General features: G+C 31.9%; 1 protein-coding gene across 2 annotated transcripts; it reads left to right on the top strand.

The window, feature by feature from the left end:
- Positions 1–1,607: 1,607 nt before the first annotated feature.
- LOC133777906 (inositol polyphosphate multikinase alpha-like) lies at positions 1,608–3,930 on the top strand. 2 transcript variants are annotated; one of them, XM_062217663.1, is made up of 2 exons: positions 1,608–1,826; positions 2,753–3,930. In XM_062217663.1, the coding sequence occupies exon 2, from the start codon at positions 2,756–2,758 to the stop codon at positions 3,656–3,658; it is 903 nt and encodes a 300-aa protein (XP_062073647.1). In that variant the 5' UTR covers positions 1,608–1,826; positions 2,753–2,755; the 3' UTR covers positions 3,659–3,930. The 2 variants fall into 2 exon arrangements, with proteins under 2 accessions (XP_062073647.1, XP_062073648.1); XM_062217664.1 differs by lacking the exon at positions 1,608–1,826 and adding an exon at positions 1,978–1,998.
- Positions 3,931–22,264: the final 18,334 nt, after the last annotated feature.

Here is a 22,264-nt window from a genome sequence, read left to right as displayed (position 1 = left end):
TGTTAATAAGCTTATGTTTTTTGTTAATAAGCTTATGAAAGAGGAATATTATGTTGACCATGTAAAACAACTCGAATAACGACAAATTTGAGCAATAAAGAAAAGAACATCTATAATAATAACACATTATTTTCTTTTTTTATTTTATTTTATTTACTTCCCTTTTTCCCTAAAAATAAGAAAGTGTGATTGCTTAAATTAATGTTTGTTAATAAAACTTAAATAAAGAAACTAATCTATTTTTTAACGGACAAATGAACTTAAAGCCTAAAAAAAATTCAAACCTAAACACTAAAAAAGTAGTTGACTATTTGTGTTTGTGGTGAAAACTAATTTCATTTTAAGTTCAGGAACAACATTTTTTATGGTTTAGTTCCTACAAGCATTAAGTAATTCTATAAGATTAGTATCATTTTAAAAAAATGAAATGATGTGATGAAACCATTGTTGGAAATATAAATGACTTCAAAATAAGAGCAGACGTTTTTTTACTTCTTCATTTTCTACAACAAAAACTATGGTTGAACTTTTTAAACACAAAAATAAAAATATTAATTTTGGTTTTGTTTTTTTATTTTAAAAAAATAAAAATATGTTTGATAATTATTTTTTATTTTTATTTTTAAAAATAAAAAATAATAAATACTTTTAATAACTTTTATTTTTATTTTTTGTTTAATAATATAAAATAATTTGAAGAAGAGAAGAAAAAAAAACTAAAATTCGAAAATGGTTTTAAAAAATTTTAAAAGTAAAAAAAATTCTATTTTCAAAATTTAATAAATTTTAATTAAAATTTTAAAAAATAATAAATAAAATTAGAGTTACTAAACATTATTTTATACTTAATTGTTAAATTTTTAATTAATTAAATAAAAAACTATTTTTTTTTAAGTATTACTCAACAACACCTATATTTACACATATATTTTTTTTTCTGTCTTCCTTTTGAGTGGCTTATATAAAATCCACCGTTAACAATTATTATAGAATAATTTAATTAGAAGATTTCAAAGAAATGTAACTTGAGAGACTTGTCCCATAGTTATTGTACTTAAGTTGTTTTTCTCTACTAATAGAGGTTATAGTATTAACTATTTAAGCATATTTGCTTTCATAAGAAAATAACTAATCTCCATAAATCTGATGTGCATTTCACATAACAAAGAAACAAACTCATTTTTCTTCTAAAAATTATATATTAAGAATCTGACTTAATAATTAGTAGAATTCCTTATAAATTATGATAAAATAACAGAAATTTACCCTCCAAATAAACTAAAACTAAAACAACCTTTCAACTCAAAGACTTTTAAAGAAGCATTCTCGCCTTTCTCATATTCTTGAATTGAATGTAATGACCCATTAGATAAATTCTATTAAAAATAAGCAACAACAAAAATAATAAATATAATATTTAATATTAACTAATCACTAGTCAATGTCACCTCCAGTCTGCTATGGACTATGGAGCGAAATAAATGCCCAGTAAGGTGGGGAGAGAGAAAAGATATGGGCTGAGGAAAAAGTTTGCCCAAAAAAAATATCTCACAAAAGTCCACAACAAAAAAAGGTAAAATTACTTAATAAAAAAATTAAATAATAGATGACAGAGGGATAAAAATGACAAACGGAAATATCTATCTTGTTCTCCTAACTCCCAATTCTAATTCCTTCATCGGATAGACCCAAAAACAGTGCTTCCTCAACAATTACTATTGTTTGTTTCTCAAATTCACACGAAATTCCTACCTTCTCTCTCTGCGGGAGTTCTCTGGCAAACCCGGTTCCCGTGTTGATACCCTTTATCGCTATCAGCCTATCAGGTAGTTATGTTATTTACCATTTTTTTTTTAATCTCTATATGAATGTTTTGATCACTAATTTTAAAAATGTAGTACTGAGCTTAGATTCTTGTAAATTGAAATGCTGAAATTAAATTCTCTCGACAGGAAAAATGAAGTAAATTTTTATTGGAATTGATCTTCTAAAGGATCAGTATGATTTTCTATTTGTTCTCAAAGTGCTCATTAAATAATAATTCCTTGGCTGTTGAAAAGAAAGTGTGTTTTGCTTCTATAAATACTTTGCTCTTACTGTTCTGGAATATTATTTATATATATGTGCACATGTATAAAATAATGTAAAGACATCTTTACATGTATCTTAAAACAATTTAGACAAGATCCAGTGGGAGCACATAACCCCAACTAGATTTGACTCTTAGCTCATGGATATATTAAAATAAAAATTAATGTAAGTGTGAATCTCTTATTTTGATATTTGTATTTTAGTTACCAGCTTAAGATCCAACATCAAAACCGCAGACCTTAAAAGTGATTTTTTCGATCAATTCTTCCCCAATATTAGGTGTTCATTTATTTAATGATAAAGCTCTACTTTTCAAGATATCTTTAAGTAATGAAGAGTTAGTATAAATAATTAATTATTGGACATGATCTTATTTTATAATATTGATGGTTTTGGGGCTACAATATTTGTAGATTGTTGATTCTGGGTCAAGTACTTTCAACGTAATCAATTTTATTTAATATTAATTGTGTCTTAAAAATATTATTTTCGAGAAATGAATATTTATGTATGTAATTAGTTTTGGGGTTATATTGTTAGTAGCTTATTATGTTTGTTTCAATTATTGTATCTATCAATGAAAAGAGACTTCTTGAATTTTTTTAATATGATAGATTTAAGAATTTATGTTGACATTGTTTTGGTACTTCTTGTCCTCTAGAAAATGTTTAAGATACCAGATCATCAGGTTGCTGGCCACCAAGCCAGTAAAGGAATCATTGGCCCTCTCATAGATAATTCAGGGCGCTTCTACAAGCCTCTTCAAAGTGATGACCTTGGCTCCCAGGAGGTGGCGTTCTATACAAAATTCTCTTCCAACAATGAAATTCCAAATCATATACGCAAATTCTTCCCCACCTATTATGGCACTAAAGATTTAGAGGCGTCTGATGGATCTGGTCTCCGTCCCCATCTCGTCATGGAAGATATTGCTTCGATTCGTACTAATCCTTCTCTAATGGACATTAAAATGGGATCTAGAACATGGTTCCCGACAGCTTCTGAAGATTATATCATGAGATGTCTTAAGAAAGATAGAGAAACAACAAGCTTGCCCTTGGGATTTAGGATATCTGGATTTCAGATTTATGGAAGTAAAGACTCTGGATATTGGAAACCGGAAAGGAAGTATGTTCTGGGGTTTAGTACAAATGATGTTAGAATAGCTCTTAGGAAATTTGTTTCATCTAATTTGTCAGATGATTTAGTTCCAGAACCAGACTGTGCGTTTGCAGAAAATGTTTATGGTGGTGCTGATGGGGTCTTGGCACAATTGTTGAAGCTCAAGGCATGGTTTGAAGATCAAACCATTTTCCATTTCTATTCTTGTTCGGTTCTGATGGTTTATGAGAAGGAAGCAACTCTAAAAGGGGAGGGCCCAGGAGCTACAATTAAACTGATTGACTTTGCACATGTGATCGAAGGGGAGGGTGTTATTGATCATAACTTCTTGGGTGGACTTTGCTCTCTGATCAAGTTTATATCAGAGATTCTTGAAAACTTGCCCCATAATTCAGCCGAAGTGTGTGTAGGAATCTCTGAGAATGACTTAGTTTCTGCCTATTAATGGGTACAAGATATTACTAGTATCTGTTGGTATTTTACTTCTGGTTAAAGTTGAAAGTTAATTTTACTTGGCTAATTTGTGACTGGCCAAGAACTGTATTTTTAAAAAAAAAAAAATGTGCCAGCATTGTGCTTTTGTATTTCTGAAGGTTTTTATGCTTGTTTAAAAATAAAAGGGGAAACAATAATCCATTTGTAATTTGTTTTCTTACAATGTTTTGCTTTTGGCAAGAAAAATGGAAAATACCGCATATCCTTCTGGTCTTTGGAACAGGGCTTACTTTCAATAAACCTTCCAAGTTCCGATATCAAGGTTGTTCTTGAACAGTTTGGTACTCGTTGCATTACCATTATAATGTTCGCGGATCTTGTTATCACATAACATAGCTATGAATATTGGTTTTGGTTTTTGTTTAGCAAATAAAGAGAAATCGTATTGTTTTTTTTTTTTTTGTAAATTATAATTTCACATAATATGATTCTCTCTCGTTCTCTCTTGTTTTCTAATATTTCTATGGCTTTCAGGTAGGGAATTTCATTGCCAATTGTGATTGGCTTCGTTGTTCTTTTCGGATTTTTTTTTTAATATATATAAAGGAAAAGAGTTGATGACCACTGTAAATTGGTTCAGAAATGGTCTTGGACAATTTAGACCATTTAGCAAGACCATCAGCTATTGAGTTGTCCAATCTCTTAACAACAATTAAAACTACTGCTTGGTTCTATTATTGTAAGGGTAAACTAAGATTGCGACAGTCTTGAGGGGGGACTTCTTCTGAAAGTTCTGAACAGTGATTTGGGAGTGTAAAGCTAAGCTTATTGCCTTCCAACCTTGGGTTTTTGCCCAGTTAAGATCCAAAACAATGCTGCTATTTCACTCTCAGTTCTGAGGAGGTGGATATACGATCAGCTATGTTGAAGAATCCCCTATCAATTTAGTTGATGCAGACAGTTGCAATACCTGCAACACCTTTGAAGGAGGAATCTATGAAAATTAACCATTCTGTTTCTCCAACTGAGATTGCTTGCCAAGTTTTGTGCTTGTCATTTGCTTCTACCACGCTGGATATCTTCAGATTGTGATTGAAGAACTCATTATATCTATGTAGAAATGATTGAAGCAAGCTAGTAATATTCCACTTGTGACTTCTGAATATGGCTTCATTTTTTTTCTTCCAAATGGTGTCACATAAACAAGCAGCAACTAGCAAAGAGCACAAAGTTTGTCTTTTCTTCATTGCTTAAGTTCTCTATTAGACCACAAAATTATGTCTTCAAGTCTGCGCAGTGAGATATGTCGGGTCTAATACTGAAAGGACCTACATAGCATAAAGCTCTAGCAACATTGCATTCCTTGAACAAATGGAGTGAAGTCTCCACCACATCGTCTTCATCACAAAGGGAGCATGAGTTATTCAGGCAAAAGGGAAGCTTATTTCTAGTAGGTAAAGCTTTCAGAAAGGACTCTCCACAAGCAAATACTCTGGCGCATGTGGACCTTCGGTTTCCAAATGGGCATTTGTTGATGGAATGTATTTTTGTGTGTTTCCGAATAAGCACCCTTAACTCTGAAAGGACCATTGGTAGTTGGTTTTCAGATTATTTTGTCACGATGATTAGGTGGAAGGATCTAGATACGCTGTGCTTTGTCTTGCCTTCAAAAATAGGAAAATGCTTTGCACCCGGATTGAATTCCCACCCGAACTGACTTTGTCTTGCCTTCAAAAATAGGAAAATGCTTTGCACCCGGATTGAATTCCCACCCGAACTGATTTGGTAGCCTTTTATTGGTACAATGGATTAAAAAGCTGCAGCTCATCACAATTCTTTTCAAAAAAATCCAATTGCAAGGGGCCAACTTGCCCATGATTGTGCTCGTCCTTGGAACGCATAGCACAGCTCTTAAAAATATTCATGGTCATCTTGGTCTATAAGCTGCGGATTTCAATTCCATTTTGAGTTCAATAAACTATAAAGTGTTCATATCCATTTCAATTGTTTAATATTGTACCTATGTGTAGTACCTTGATCACTTTAATTTGTATCAGGAATAGAAAGCCAAAAGGAAGTAAAAATTCAAATGATTGATAGTATGTATATGCTTCATAATTTTATCAAAAGGAAGATGGAAAAAGAAGTAAATTTGTTTTATCTGTTTTGATCACAGAAAGAAAGTGTGTACAAATAAAAGAAAAGCTTCTGCATTTTGCTTATAGCTAAAAGATAAGATAAGTAAAAATTTTGGCTTATTTTGTCGGTTTGGGTAATTATTATATAAAGATTTTTTTTTTGAAGAAAAATTCTTTTAAAGTGTTTGTATATTATTTAAAATAAGTATGATCAGCTCAGTTTTGTAAGCTTTGAGGGAATACAATGCTATGTGTATAAAAATATGCAAATGTAAGTTTAGAGAGATAATAATTTACTAAGCCCTTTATTTATAGGCTTAGGAACATTACATAAGTGAGTTGTGGGTCTTACATGACTTGTGTGAAAATTAATAATAAAAATAATGAAATAATTAATGATAATACATTTCAAATGATAAAAATCTATTGGAACATGTCAATCTATGTGTTTTTACTGAAGTACTGGTCAGGCATTTCATCGAGTTGTCTATAAGTGTTTTTCTAAATGAAACGTTGACTAATGTTCTGACCAATTGTGCATTGAAGCTTTCTATGAATCTCTGTCCTCTGGTGAAGGGTCGACTAGCTCCTTCAAAGTTTATGTCGTTCTTTTGTAACACCCTAATTTCCTTGAGGAGTTAATGACCAATTTTATAAAGAAAGTTGAGATAAAATACTTTTTATTATAAAGAAATCAAACGTAAATGACAACCCATATGTTTAACAAGAAAAGAGATTCTGGAGTTTCATAGTTATCATTTAAAAAAAACAAACATTTTGACTCTATAGCAAGACTTAAAACATCATTTAAATTCGTAAAATAACATGTCTTAAAACTGAACAATAAACATTAAATAAATTCCAAGTAGGCCCGACCCCTAACGGTCAAGATATCCATAACATGTACGCCCTCCGCCAAAGCTCTCAAACTCATTGCCCTATAACCACTTCCTTGCCTTTACCTGCAACACAGAGTACCCGTGAGCTCGGACCCAGCAAGAAGAGTTGTGTAGGACACAACCCCCTTAAACTTACCCAAGAACATGAATCAATAGTTTAAATAAAATAACACAATAAATAATTAGATCATAAACATTTACATTAAACAAAAGGTCAAATCCAAAGCAAAAATAAACATAGTGCATTAAAGCACATAATAACATAAGCATGCATTTTCCAACATATCATAACATGCAAGTTTGTAACGTAGACATGCATTTAAAAACATAAGCATGTCAAGCAAAGTATCACACATAGGTAACATTGAATATAAACATGCACTAACATAATCATACATCAACCATAAGTAGACAAATCATTAAAATTCTTACCTTCTGAGTATGTTTAGCGTACACCTTGCATGCAGGTGTCCACTTTTCTTACATCGATAGCAGCAACAATCCACAAACTAACATGTTCCTTCAAGTATCCTTAGTGAACCCTTAATTACACAACATCATAATCCACGATCAACAACTTAACATTCTCAAAAATAGATACATTAACTTCCTAGGACCCAAATGACCATAAAAACATGTTTCTAGATGTATCAAGACCTTACATTAGGATACCCATAACTTATAGACCCAAATTTCTCATGTATAAAAACATATGCACCTCTCTATAATAGGTCAGTCGATCGTTTGCTTTGAAAATTAAATACCAGAAATCGCAGGACGGTCTACCAGTTCATATTAGCCGGCCGATCGGTTGGGAAAATTTTAAACCTGGGAGAAATCGCAGACCAGTCGACCAGTTCATACCAGCCGATCGACCAGTTGAACCTAGAAACACCCAAATCGTAAAAATCCGACCTTGAATCCCTACCACATGTTTCTAACATCAAACCCAAATATAGAATCAGGCATAAACAACATAGTATGAAAAATTATCGATCAATAACCTCATCCACAATTCCTAATCCTTGCATCTTTATGGTAACTCCTAGCCCATTGAAACTCAGATCAATGCTCTCCTCCAAATCCCTAAACTTCCAATGCCATCAAATCAAAGAGGGGTGATTTTAGTTCATTCCTGAAACCAATAGCGTATCTTAGTGAAACTTTCAAAACAAGAACCATAACATTTAATCCATCAAACAACTAATCTCCATTTATTCATAAAAGAAAAATATCCTGATACATCCATTATCCACTAAGTTCAAAAACCAATACAATGAAATAATCAAACTAAACCAAACTGCATGTCATGAAACATCTAAATCCACAAGCTATGTAAGGGGTAAGAATTCTTGAGCTTATCTATAAACTCCACGGTGATTCCTTGAACAAGTGGTTCACTAGCCACCTTGAATCCTTGCTACCTTGCATACGCCATAAGTGTGCGGTTGTACTTAGTGCCCTCCTGCTTCCTTTCGCGCACTTGTTTCTACACAGCTTCCAGATCCTCCCGCATCATCTCTGGAGAATATTGCTTGTAACGTCATCCTAACCCAGAATCGTTACACTATGTAATTAAATAGTGCTTAACTCGCTAAACGAGTCATTTGGACTTCAAATGTGTAATTGAAACTAACTACAGGTTTAAGTACTAAAATTTCCGTCAAAATTCAACAATTTCATTAAAAGAGTTTGATTGCATTACATGGGACCCCATCAGAGTTTAAAACTGTTACAAACTCAAAATTAATACAAAATCCGACCTAAGCGGCAAAATCAAGGTCCAACCCTATTTCTAACTGATAATCTTGGCCGTGGCGGTCGAGCAGGCCACATATGTACACTTTGCGTCTGAAGCTCTCCAACTCATGGCTGACTTAACTTTTCTTTTCCTTTACCTTCACCATTTAGCACCTGTGAGCCGAGGCACAACAAGAAAACATAATCATGCTCATAAGCAGTAAATCATCAGATCACAAGATCATAATTAGCATGTCTAGCCATAATAACCCTACTTGTGCATGCGTTCAATCCAGATAAGTGACTATAGAGCCACACCAGGGCCCGTTGCCCAATTCCATGTATAACCAACCTTAGAGCTGGCCAAGCATACCTATCGCTTATTGTTTTAGGCGGCCATAAGGTCGTTCAAGCGTATATCACGCTTTCTGGTTAGCTTAACCACACCAGCTGGTGTTCAGCACGCTATTGCCACCCTCGACCCATAAACCGAGCTTTGAAACCCTTGACTTATAAGTCGAGCCTTTAAACCCGCAAATATATTATCGACTAATAAGCTGAACTTTAAATCAGATAGCATAAATAGATCCTTGACTTATAAGCCAAGCTTTTAATCAGATGCAATAGATAATTCCTCTACTTATAAACCGAACCTTTCATTCGAATATAATCGATAAACTCTCGACATATAAGCCGAGCCTTCCCATCAGATATCATAGATGACCTTCAACTTATAAGTTAGGCCTTTCGATCAGATATAACAGTTAACCTTCGACTTATAAGCCGAGCCTTTCAATCAGATATACAGATAAGCTATCATTAATTAACATAGGTAAGCACAACGCAATCTGTTGGGGTTTTATGCCCTAATTAAAACCCAATTTCTTTGTAATCTCATTTATTATCAATAAAAGAATAGAAATCATTTTTTGACTTGGTCAATCACTTTGCTCACATGTTTTATTTTCATGATTATTTGTTTAATATACACTTTTATTAAATCCCGAGCATATAGCTAATCGTATTTATAGTAACGTAATCACAGTGGAATATAAATATGATAACATGTTCAAAATAAGTTAGTCCTCAGATTAGTCAGTGCACAGGATTTACATTGACTTGCCACTCTACGATATGTTTTACTTACACATCACAGTGTTATGTTCTTTCCAGAACATTAGCAAAGTAGATAAGATCGGATGTATTTGTTACATCGGACTGGACCGATATTGACAGTAGATAGGATAAGTAAACATATCGTTATTATCTATTCTAGTCATATCATATAGTTCACCATATGTCAACAGCTTACCCTACGGACTAGCCCATACTTACATCACGGGAACTCGATAGTATAATTGAGTGGGAGTGTTAATCATAGATATGAACATCTATAACTTCTAATGAAGAAGTGAAATGATAGTTTCCTTTTAGTTTGGTTCAAGGTGCTAAATTATAGAGATCTCATTTCAGTAATTAATATTAGTTTACTAAAATATCATTTACAAGGAACTAAGTGTTTTAAGGATAAAATGCAATGAGGGGTAAAACAGTAGTTTAGTCCCATCTCATTATAGACCGTCTATAGAGGATTGAGTGACAATTATGTTTGTAACAATGGATAATTAATAACTTATCTATATTTATTATAGAGCATTCTATGAATTCAAGAGTGCAATTCTGAGTCTTTAGTGGAGTCACGAGGAATTAATAAGTTAATAAATTCATTTGTTAGATTTATGATAACATATTGGATCTTGATTTCATAGGCCCATGGTCCCCACTGTACCTTGGATAAAATCATCTAGATAGTCTCAATTAATTGATTTAATTATCAAAGTTGACAAGGTCAATTTTGAATAGTTTCACAGAGTTATGTAATTTTGAGAAGAAAAGAGAATTTATGGCAGATTTATTAATTAAGATAAATTTGTATCTTAATTAATAAATAAGTTTAAATCAAGGTTCAAATTATAAATAATTAATTTGATAAAGGATATAAATAATTATTTAATTAATTAAATCAATAGAAAATAATACAGACCTTGATTTTAAGTCCAACAAGCTTACAATGAAATGAGAAATTTCACAGGCCTAAAGCCCATGATAATTTCGACCTAGGGCTATTAATTGACTATTATTTTATTTATTTTTTAATTAAATAAATTATTTAAATGAGTCTATAAAAGGAATGTTAAGTGAGACTTGAAATCAAATGACAGACACTGGTTTTCTAATCGGTTTTAGATTCTCTCTAAACACAAGTCCTTTTCCAAGCCTTATTGTTCTTTTATCTTCTTCTCTCTGTATCTATCTCATGTGTTGAGAATTGCCCACTCTAGTCTAGGTGATTCCAAGGATACTTTGGAAGGCTATGAAGAAAACTAAAGATTGGTTCAGTTTCTTGGTAATACTCTACGACAGAAAGGATACAAGGGTTAGAGAAACTGAAGGAATAACTCATTTATTCTGTTGCGTATAATGTAAGTATTCTTATTATTATTTCTCTTTGAATTCAATTTTAGAAACATGTTCTAGGTTATCTCATATTAATTTGTTTAATATTAGATCTACATGAAAATAAATAAAGATCTTGTATAAGTTTTTCCAACAATTGGCCTCAGAGTCTTTCTTTATTTTCATGCATGAACATGTTAAAAATTATATTATTTGATGTGTTTCAATAATTGGATGATTTTTCATATTTTTTATGAAGCATATTCATTTTATTTGATTGTTAGCAATTTTTAGGTTATTTTGTTGTGTTTTCTATGCCATTAATTTTTATATATGCTTTATTTTGTGTAAAACATGTTAAAAATGAATAGAAAATGATTTTGGTTTGAAAAATTCCACAAAAAAATTTCCGGAATTTTTTTGGCCTGGTTGCCCATGCGTGTGCACACACGCCCCGCGCGCACACGCGTGCGCACACCAGGCGCGCACACGGGTACTGTTCATAATTTTTTTTTAAAATTTCTTTTTTTTTTTTAAATGTGAAATTGATTATTTATAACAAAGCCAAAAATATCATATTTATTTTATCATTTAAATTTTTTTTTTAAAATAAGATAATTTTGGTTGGTTGAGATTTAAATAATTAGATATTTTCTACAAAGATTTAAATTCAAATTTAAAAAAAGACTAACAACTTAATTTTAAATATTTTAATATATTAAAAATATTAGAATTAAGATATCAGATATTTTCGATATTTTCTTTTAAATACTTGATATTTTTATTTGAAAATATAAATATATGTTTCTTCTATAGTTTTTAATATTTAAATTACTTGAAATTTGAAATTTGTTAGTTATATATTTTTATGGATATTTGAATTTGTTTAGCTATTTTGAGATATTTTAGGGTTGTTATAACTATTAATATATATATTTTTAAAATGGTTAAAATATTAGCTTATTGTTGTAACAACATAACTTATTTTTTTAAAAAAAAATAGTTAAGATATTGATTTTAAAATTTAAAATTGGTTAAATTTTGAAAATTTTCATTTTTTAAACCAATTAATTAAATATTTTTTTAATAAATAGGATTTAAATTAACTTTGGTTGATTGTTGATAAATACTATTTAAATTAAATTAATATATTTTTTTTTTCAAATTAACCTAAACAAAGTTGATTGTTGATAAATGAAATTTAAATTAACTATTGTTAATTGTTGATAAATTTGATTTAAATTGACTTATTTTTGTAAGAATTTAATTAATTCAAATTTTTTGTTAAATTCTAGACAATTCATTGTGGTATTTTTGCAAATGAAATAAATTGTGGTATTTTTGCATAAATTCATAGATTTGCTCATATAGTAACATGATTAGGCTCATCCAATTATAACATGTCTGTTTGCACTATATGTGGTATTTTTGCAATTGGCTTAGATGCATACAGTGGCCCATATGTTTGTTAGATATATGGATTTTGCCAAATAAAATATTCATAAAATGATAGGTTTTATTTGGGCCCATTAGAAAATGTAAAGTTTAAATTCATCTCTTGTGGGTGATTCCACTTGTGAAGGCCCATTTGCTTTGCATGACTATAGTGAGCCTAATCAATTCATAAAACGATGGTTTAAATTCCTGTCTTTTGGACCATGTATGGAAGATTGTGGGCCGTTGTTGTGGGAACAACATACTGGACCCAACCCTCCTCCATACAAGCCCAATTGTTAAGGCCCATTTACCTGAGTTAGACTTAATTGTATAGGTTCATTATATTAGTTAAACTTAAATATTGATTAACAATAAATTAATTGAATTTGTTTCAATGTGACACTTTAGAATTAATCGGAAATTATAGGACTTTGGTTTTAAAAATTTAATCTTTTCAATTTTTTGGTAAACCATAGTCATTAATTTTCTAAAAATAAATAAAAAAATACTATTTTTTAATTTTATAATGAGCTTATTTTAAAAATAATATTCGATCTCCACTATTGGTTTAACAGATTTAATAGCTTAATGGGGCCTCGAGACGCTTTGATTCGCCCCCCCTACGAAAGGTGTTCATTGGTTATTTTGATAAGGTTAAATTTTGAAAGATAGATAATTATATGTCAAATTCTACTAGACTCACCCCTACGGTGACTAATAGGACTAAATCTATTGATTATTGAAACCGTGGGTCTAGCTCATAAAATAAGAGATTTTGTTTTCTTATTTTGATCGAATAGTGGGTTATTAATAATGGTGTCCATTATTAAATAAGTTTACAATTTTATTTAACTAGTGGTATTTTTTACTCCCGCCAACCGAGACAAGGATATCATAGATTAGTTAAAAACCTAAAGAAATAGAGATATGATTATTTTGGTATTTTTTTTCTTCTCATATCTTACATATTTTTTTTATATATGTTGTGATATTTCTTGAAATTTGTGTGAATATGAGTTTTATTGAGCAAATGTGATTGATTTCTATTTTATTGATAATTGGTAGTTTTAAGTGTTGGGATCACTTATACATGATCTTTATTTATTTTCATATAGATCTAATATTAAACAAATTAATATGAGATAACCTAGAACATGTTTCTAAAATTGAATTCAAAGAGAAACAAAGACAAGAATACTTACAGTATACGCAGCGGAATGAAAGTGTCATTCCTTCAGTTTCTCTAACTCTTGTATCCTCTCTATCGCAGAGTATTATCAAGAAACTGAACCGATTTTCTATTTTCTTCACAGTCTTCCAATGTATCCTTAGAATCACCTAGACTAGTGTGGGCGATTCTCAACACATGAGATAGATATAGAGAGAAGAAGAGAAAATAACAAAGAGGCTTAGAAAATGACTTTTATTTAGAGAGAATCTAAAACTATCAGAAAATCAGTGATTGAACTTATCGGTCGTCTTAGAAATCTCAACTAATGACTTCTCTCTAAGCACTCATTTTATAGACTCAATTAGACCATTTAATTTAATTAGAAAATCAATAAAATATTAGCCAATTAACAGCCCTAGGTCGAAATTATCATGGGCTTTAGGCCCGTGAAATTTCCTATTTGATTCTAAGCCCATTTGACTTAAAATCAAGGCATGTATTATTTTCTATTGATTTAATTAATTAAATAATCATTTAAATCCTTTATCAAATTAATTATTTATAATTTGAACATTGATTTAAAATTATTTATTAATTTAGATATCAATTTATCTTAATTAATAAATCTGCTATAATTTATCTTTTCTTCTCTAAATTACATAACTCTGTGAAACTATCCAAAGTTGACCTGGTTAACTTTGATAATTCTAATTGATAGTTAAATCAATTAATTGATACTATCTAGATGATTTTATCCAAGGTAAAATGGGGACCATGGGCCTATGAAATCAAGCTCCAATAAATTATCATAAATCTAACAAATAATTTACTAACTTATTAATTCCTCGTGACTCCACTATAAACTCGGAATTGAACTCTTGAATTCATATAACGCTCTATAAAAAATAAAGACAAGTATTAATTATCTATTGTTACAACCATAATTGTCACTCAATCCTCTATAGACGGTCTACAATGAGATAAGACTAAAATACCGTTTTACCCCTCATTGTATTTTATCCTTAAAACAATTAGTTCCTTGTAAATGATATTTCAATAAACTAATTTAATTGATGAAATGAGATCTCTAACATTTAACACCTTGAATCAAACAAAAAGGAAACCATCATTTCACTTCTTCATCAGAAGCTATAGATGTTCATATCTATGATTAACACTCCCACTCAATTATACTACCGAGTTCAAAAGATGTAAGTATGGGCCAGTCCGTAGGGTAAGCTGGTAACGAACAAGTCAAAGAACTCAAATAATAAAATAAGTTAGAATACTAACCACTCAGAATTGAGATTGAATTGACCTATGGTCAACTATATGATATGTCTAGAATAGGTAAAAACGGTATGTTTACTTATCTTATCAACTGTCAATATCGGTCTAGTCCGATGTAACAAATACATCCGATCTTATCTACTTTGCTAATGTTCTGGAAAGAACATAACATTGTAATGTGTAAGTAGATTATATCGTAGATTGACAAGTCAGTGTAAATCATGTGCAATGAGTAATCTTAGGACTAACTTATTTTGAACATATAATCATATTTATATTCCACTGTGATTACATCACTATAAATAAGATTAGCTATATGCTCGCGATTTAATAGAAGTTTATATTAAACAAATAATCATGAAAATAAAACATGTAAGCAAAGTGATTGACCAAGTCAAAAATTGATTTCTATTAGTTTATTGATAATAAAATGAGATTACAAAGAATTTGGGTTTTAATTAGGGCATAAGACCCCAACAAACTCCCACTTGCACTAATTGAAACTAATGCCTTAATTCTACTAATCCCATTTCCTTGATATGCTTATCAAATGTAGCTTCGGGTAGTGTCTTTGTAAACGAATCCGCAAGATTGTCTTCAGTTGCAATCTTCATAACCTTCAAATCTCCCTTGGCCACATATTCTTGAATAATTTGATACTTCCTTTCTATATGCTCACTTCTCTTGTGACTTCGAGGTTCTTTCGAGTTGGCTATCGCTCTTGTATTGTCACAAAACAACATAAGCGTTTTATCCATTATTAGAATAACACCAACATCCGAATAGAACTTCTTTAGCCATACTATTTCCTTAGCTGCTTCAGATGCGGATATGTACTCAACCTCCATGGTGGAATTTGAGATTGCAGACTGCTTTACACTTCTCCATATCACAGCTCCACCCCCAAGACTAAACACCATTCCAGAAGTAGACTTCCTGTCATCGACATCAGTCTGAAAACCTGAATCGGTGTAGCCAACAGGGTTCAGAACACCACCCTTGTAGACTAGCATATAATCCCTAGTCCGCCTTAAATACTTTAGGATATGCTTAACTGTTATCCAATGTTCCGGTCCTGGGTTTGACTGATACCTGCTCACTGCTCCCACTGCATAGCAGATATCTGGTCCAGTACACAACATGGCATACATCAGACTTCCAACAGCAGATGTGTAAGGAACTTTTCTCATTGCATCTTCCTCTTCAGGAGTCTGGGGAGACTGCTTCTTTGAAAGTTAAATTCCATGGAGGGACGGTAGAGGACCTTTCTTGGAATTTTTCATTGAGAAACGTTCAAGCACTTTATTTATGTAAGCTTCTTGAGATAGAGCTAAGAGTATGTTCTTTCTATCCCTGATGATATGGATACCTAGAACATAACTCGCTTCACCCAAATCCTTCATCTGGAATTGAGTGCTTAGCCAATTCTTCACATATGATAATTTCTTAACATTGTTTTCAATGAGTAAGATATCATCAACATAAAGAACCAGGAATAGCACTATTTGATTTGCCTTCAGTTTTTAAACACAAGGCTCATCAATATTTTGTTCAAAGCCAAAGGTTTTGATTATTTCATCAAACCTATGAGTCCAGGAACGAAAAGCTTGCTTAAGTCCATAGATTGACCTATTCAACTTGCAAACTTTTCCTTCTTGTCCAGCCACATTAAATCCTTCTGGCTAATCCATATAAATGACTTCATCAAGCTTCCCATTAAGAAATGCTTTCTTAACATCCATTTTCTAGATCTCATAGTCAAGAGCGACTGCTATGGATAGGAGGATGCGAATGGATTTGAGCATGACTACCGGACTAAAAGTTTCCTCATAGTCCAAGCCTTCTCTTTGGGTAAAATTATTTGCCACTAATCGAGCTTCATAAGTCTCGATATTTCCATCAACACCTCGTTTCTTCTTGTAGATCCAATTGCACCCAATGGCCCTAAAGTTACTAGGTGCTTCCACAAGATCTTAGATGGAATTTGAGTACATGGACTCCATTTCCTGTTTCATGGCTTTGAGCCATAGTTCCTTTTCAGGGGTATCCACTACCTGTTTGAAAGACAACAGATCATCATCACTACTGTCACCAGCAACCATATTGGTTTCACCATCCAAACCATAGCGAATTGGGTTCTTAGAAACCCTCCCACTACAACGAGGCTCCGTGACTGTTTGCTCAGGAATAGTGGTACTTTCTTCATTTAAATTGACTTGTGTCGGTTGGACATGAAGAGTGGGAATTTCATCGTCAACTCACATTGATGATGATGGAACATTGGTTGGAGTCAATTCTTTAACCATCTCCTCTAAAACTACTTTGCAGCGAGGTTTGAAGTTCTAGACATAGTCACTTTCCAGAATAGTAGCATTTGTAGAAGTAAACACTTTCTTTTCTGAATGACTATAGAAAAATCCACCCCAAGTACCTTTAGGATAGCCAACAAACATGGAAACTTCAGTTCGCGGTTCTAGCTTTCCCTCATTTTTCCTCAGGACGTGGGCAGGACACCCCCAGATTCTATAATGTCGAAAACTAGGTTCACGACCATTCTAGCGTTCTAAAGGTGTTTTGGGGATTGATTTAGACGGCACGACATTGAGAATGTCATTCGCGGTTTCAATTGCTTGTCCCCAGAACGAAGTTGGTAGAGTTGAGTAACTAAGCATGCATCTAACCATTTCCAATAAAGTTCTGTTCCAGCGTTCCCCTACACCATTTTGTTGCGGAGTACCTGGGGCAGTAAGTTGTGATAAAATCCCAAGTTCAGTTAAATGATCTTGGAACTGGATATCCAAATATTCTCCACCCCTATTAGATCGCAAGATCTTTAACGTTTTACCTAATTGGTTCTGAGCCATTGCTAGGAATTCCAGAAACTTTGAAAATGTTTCTGATTTACTATGCAATAGGTAAAGACATGAGTATCTAGAGTAATCTTCAATGAAAGTGACAAAATACTCAAAACCACCCTTGGCTTGTACATTCAAAGGTCCACAAACATCTAAATGCAGAAGACCAAGTGGTTCTTTGGCCCTATCACCATTTGTTGAGAATGGACGCTTGGTCAGTTTTCCTTCTAGACAAGATTCACAGACAGGTAATTCACCTAAGGTGAGTTCCCTCAAAGGTCCATCCTTTGTAAGACTTTGAATCCTATCATAGCCAATGTGACCTAGTCTCAAGTGCCATAAATACGTCATATTATCGTTAGTGGTCTTTTGACGTTTATTGGTCCTAGGTTTAGCTACTTTGAATAAATCATTATTAAGAGTGAGGGGTTCGTTAGGTCGCAGAATATAAAGCTTGTTTTCCAAACATGCAATACACAATTGTGATCCATTGAAAGAAATAGATATACTAAAACTTGTGAAAGTCATAACAAATACTTCTAATTGCAACATGGAAACTGAAATTAAATTTCTACTAAAATCCGGAATAAAAAATACATCATTTAAAATTAAAATTTTATTTCCGAAATTCAGACGAGCTCTTCCTCTAGCTTGGACCGCAACGAACGCTCCGTTCCCAACTCTAACCTTTAAGCCGCCTTCGTCCACTTCCTCCCACGATTCAAGAAGCTTTAAAGAGTTACAAACATGGTTAATAGATCCAGAATCAATAATCCAAACAGAGCTATCATTCTCTAAAACACATGTTTCCAAGATAAATGAACTATAATCATTACCTTTGTTTTTAGCTGCTAGAAACTTGGGGCAATCCTGTTTCCAGTGCCCCTTCTCTTTGCAGTGAAAACACTTACCATTACCTTTCTTGTTTTTCTTGTTCTTCCCCTTAGGTGTCTGTGCACTTGGTTGTGCACTCGCCTTTGCAGGCTTGGGGTTGTTGTTTCGTCCACCTTTCATCTTGTTTCCAGTTTTCAAAGACGAAGCTTGGTTAGCTTCAGCCTTAGCTGGATCAGCAGAAACAGCAATAGTCTTATTTTCTCCTCCTTTACTAGGTTCACCCATGATAGGCTCAATAATTTGAAGCTCGTTCATGAGCTGCGTCAGACCATACACTTCAAGAAAAAACAGTATTCATAACTTAAAAACTACTAACCGGGAGTATTGATAACGCTTCTGAAAACGCTAACATAGCCCCTGCTATTAAAAGTCCTGTCTTTTCTATAACGGTATTCGAATGTTATGTTCGATGTTATCTTAAACTATTCAATAACACATTTTTAGTTGCTATAATATTCAAATAATAACATTTAGTTAGAGTATTTGATTATAAATTTGAAGTTTAATCTTATACTTTATGCATAACACTTTCCAACTATTATGAAAATTGATATATTTGATCATTTTATAACGTTTTTAGTTCATTCTATTATATAAATCATAACTTTTTGTCCCAATTATAATATATTATACAAAACAACCATAATTATTGTAAATTCTCCCAGTAATAACATTTTGTTATTTTGTAATATGCATTTTTAATTGTTATAAAAGTTTTTATTATTGTATTTTGATTAAAAAAACCACAATTGATCACAAGTGTAATATTAAATAGATCAAAAAATTTAAAATATTCAATATATATGATAAACCATGAGTATTTTTACATTTGAAGACAAACTACTTCAAACCATGACAATGTCCACTTCAAAAGTTCTTAGTTCTAACTTGAATTTGAAAGCATACATAATAAAATTCTATAGTCTTGCACATCTTGTGCTTCAAAAGTAAAAATCAGAAACATAACAAGATACACAAAAAGTAAACCATGAAGCTTGCTCCACCCTCCAATTCATCATCCATTCCATTGTGCACTTGTCTTTGTTGTGAAGTTAATTTGCTTAGCTACACAAGAGTTTAAATAATTAATGCTTAAACTTAGAGTTAATAGTAAACTAAAATAGTACAAAAAGAAAGAAAGTTAATAAACTCATTACGACTTTATAAAATGGCCATGCAATTACACTAACTACAGCACATAGGCATGAAAGATTGAAGATTTATGCTTGGTAAAATACTCATTAGAAAAGTTAGCTCAAACGCTTTATGATTATGAAATGAAAATGCAAATGATACACCAACCAAACATATAAATATATATATATATACAATACATTATAATCAGAAAGATGGTACTTTAGAAGACCATGAGAATCAATGGCTAGTTAATTACTTCTAATTTCAATTAAAAATGCATTCAAGCACAATAAAAGTTAAAGAAACCAATATATATCTTAAATAAAAAATAACCACAAACATCAAATTCAACAAAAATCAACAAGCATGAGCATATATATTAGACCAACATGAGCAACAATATCTCAAAATTGTACATGGAAGAATTTAAGTAGCATAAAGATCTATTAAAACTATAACTAGTTCACATTTAGAGTTTAGTGTTCAAATTCTAGTTTGTACTTTCAGTTTCACACCCAATGCATGTCGCTTGCTAGAGAAGGATCTAAAATTCAGGAAAACATTATCATGCTAACTAAGTGGGGGTGATAATCTGATTTTATCTACACTGATGTGTTAGTTTTTAATAGAGGTTAGTGAAAAAGCTTCTCACTTTGGGTAGGCACTATTAAGAATAAGATCATATCCATTCTAAAATATATGCAAACTAGCAGATTCCCAAAACACACCCACAAATAATTAAATGTCACAATCATAAACAAAAACTGAATCTAAACATCTCACAAAGTGTACATTATACATGTTTTTAATAATTTCAAAAAGTAGAAGCAGGAAGAGATTAGGCTAAAAACCTTTCAAAATGGCACATAAATTATGGTCACTTATATTTCACTTCTTATGTTTTGGGCAAAAGAACTACTTTCTGTTACCTTGGAGGTCAGCTCATCTAAAGTTGGATAAGCTTCAGCTTCCAATTCTCTTGTGCAAGCATCAAGACAACTACAAATAGCTTCTAGTGCAACTTCTAAGGCCCAGAATTCGAATGGAAACTCTGCATTGCATGACTCAAGGTATCCAAAACCATCAGAAATATTAAGCTCAAGCGATAATCTAAAATGATAACAAGAAAGCACTATATAAGTATTCTAACACTTGTTCTAGCAATGCCACATTCAAGGTTCAATGTAAGCACAAGAACTAGACAAGAAAACTATGCATAAAACCATAATTTTGTTATGGATTGGCATACCATTTTCTTCGCTGGTTTCAGTTTCATCTCGTACCCCAAAGGCTTTATCTTCTTTTTCAACAATCACATAACTCAAACAAAATTAAACATATGAAGATTGAACTGTTCAATTGGAAAACAAACATTAAGAAGACCCCACCTCAATAATTTTCTATATTGGTGTTCACAATGCCTACAACAATGCATACCCCTGTTAAAAGGAAAACTACACTAGCAAACCAGAAAACAACACCAGACAGCAGTGAGAATAACTCATGACCATGAGAAAGAAAATCTACATCATCTTACAAAGAAGACAGAACATCAAAAGTAAATTTTATCATGAAGTTTAAACAGCATGAAAATTGCCCAAAATAGCACAATAACATGTCCCAATGCTAGCTAATAAGACCATGTTCTTAAGAAAACATAAGTGATTTGCAAGTAAAAGACAATAAACAATATAATCAGAGATAATTAGCTAGATACCAAAATGCATGAAGCCCTTAACTTCAGAGGTTTTGATGATGAGTGACCAGAATCCTCAGTGCCACTGCCCATAAATTTTTTCTTGTTCCAACAGGCCTTTTGAAAACTAAAATAAATAAATAATATAACAAGTGAATGCAAAGCCAATCCCATAACTATGATATAAACTATAACTTACCAAAGCTATAAATAAGAGAAGAGAATAAAGTGTAAATAAAATTAAACATGTCAAACAACTTGCTGCCATTAAGACATTAGTTTTTCAGATAGTAGGGAGCAATGAAGACATAAAGTGTTTCATAACTTTCTTCATAAAGCAAGGCAAAGGCTTGATACATTACAAACATAATCAAGCAAAGTTTTTTTTTTTAAAATAATAAAAAAAACAGCTATATGTCCTTTACTGATATTAAAACAAGGAAATACAAATCAATGCAACTTAAACTTAACTAGAGTTTGTAAGAGCAAGCATATTCCTACTGAATTCCCAATAACTTAGTAATATAATCAGAATTTGGTATTATTCCATTGTATGCACTACTAGGAAACAAGGAAATTGTTAAAGTAATTGGACCTATGTAATTGTGGCATAATTAAATTACCAAATTAAAAAAAATAGACCAGTAGTAGCAGCAAAATAGAGCAGCAGTAGCAGTAAAAAAATGACACAAACCAGTAACAAAATACACCAAAGCCAATAGCAAAATGCACCAAAGATGTTAAAGAAAAAAATAAAAAACAATCGAAAGAAACAAAAATAGAAGGAAATGAAAAAACAGAGGAAAGGGAAAATGGAGCTTTGAAAGAAAAAACAAAGATGTTTATGAAGCTGGTACATATTGAGGCATTTTAACAAGAATGTTATGTGCAAACCTAAGCAG

Source organism: Humulus lupulus, chromosome 5, assembly GCF_963169125.1.
Source record: "Humulus lupulus chromosome 5, drHumLupu1.1, whole genome shotgun sequence".
Classification (NCBI taxonomy): domain Eukaryota; kingdom Viridiplantae; phylum Streptophyta; class Magnoliopsida; order Rosales; family Cannabaceae; genus Humulus; species Humulus lupulus.
The sequence above is the reverse complement of the archived record's forward strand: the minus strand, read 5'-3'. Positions and strand labels throughout refer to the sequence as shown.

What these genes read in the sequence shown, in the direction of transcription:
- LOC133777906 (XM_062217663.1), top strand. Translation starts at nt 2,756, where the DNA reads ATGTTTAAGATACCAGATCATCAGGTTGCTGGCCACCAAGCCAGTAAA.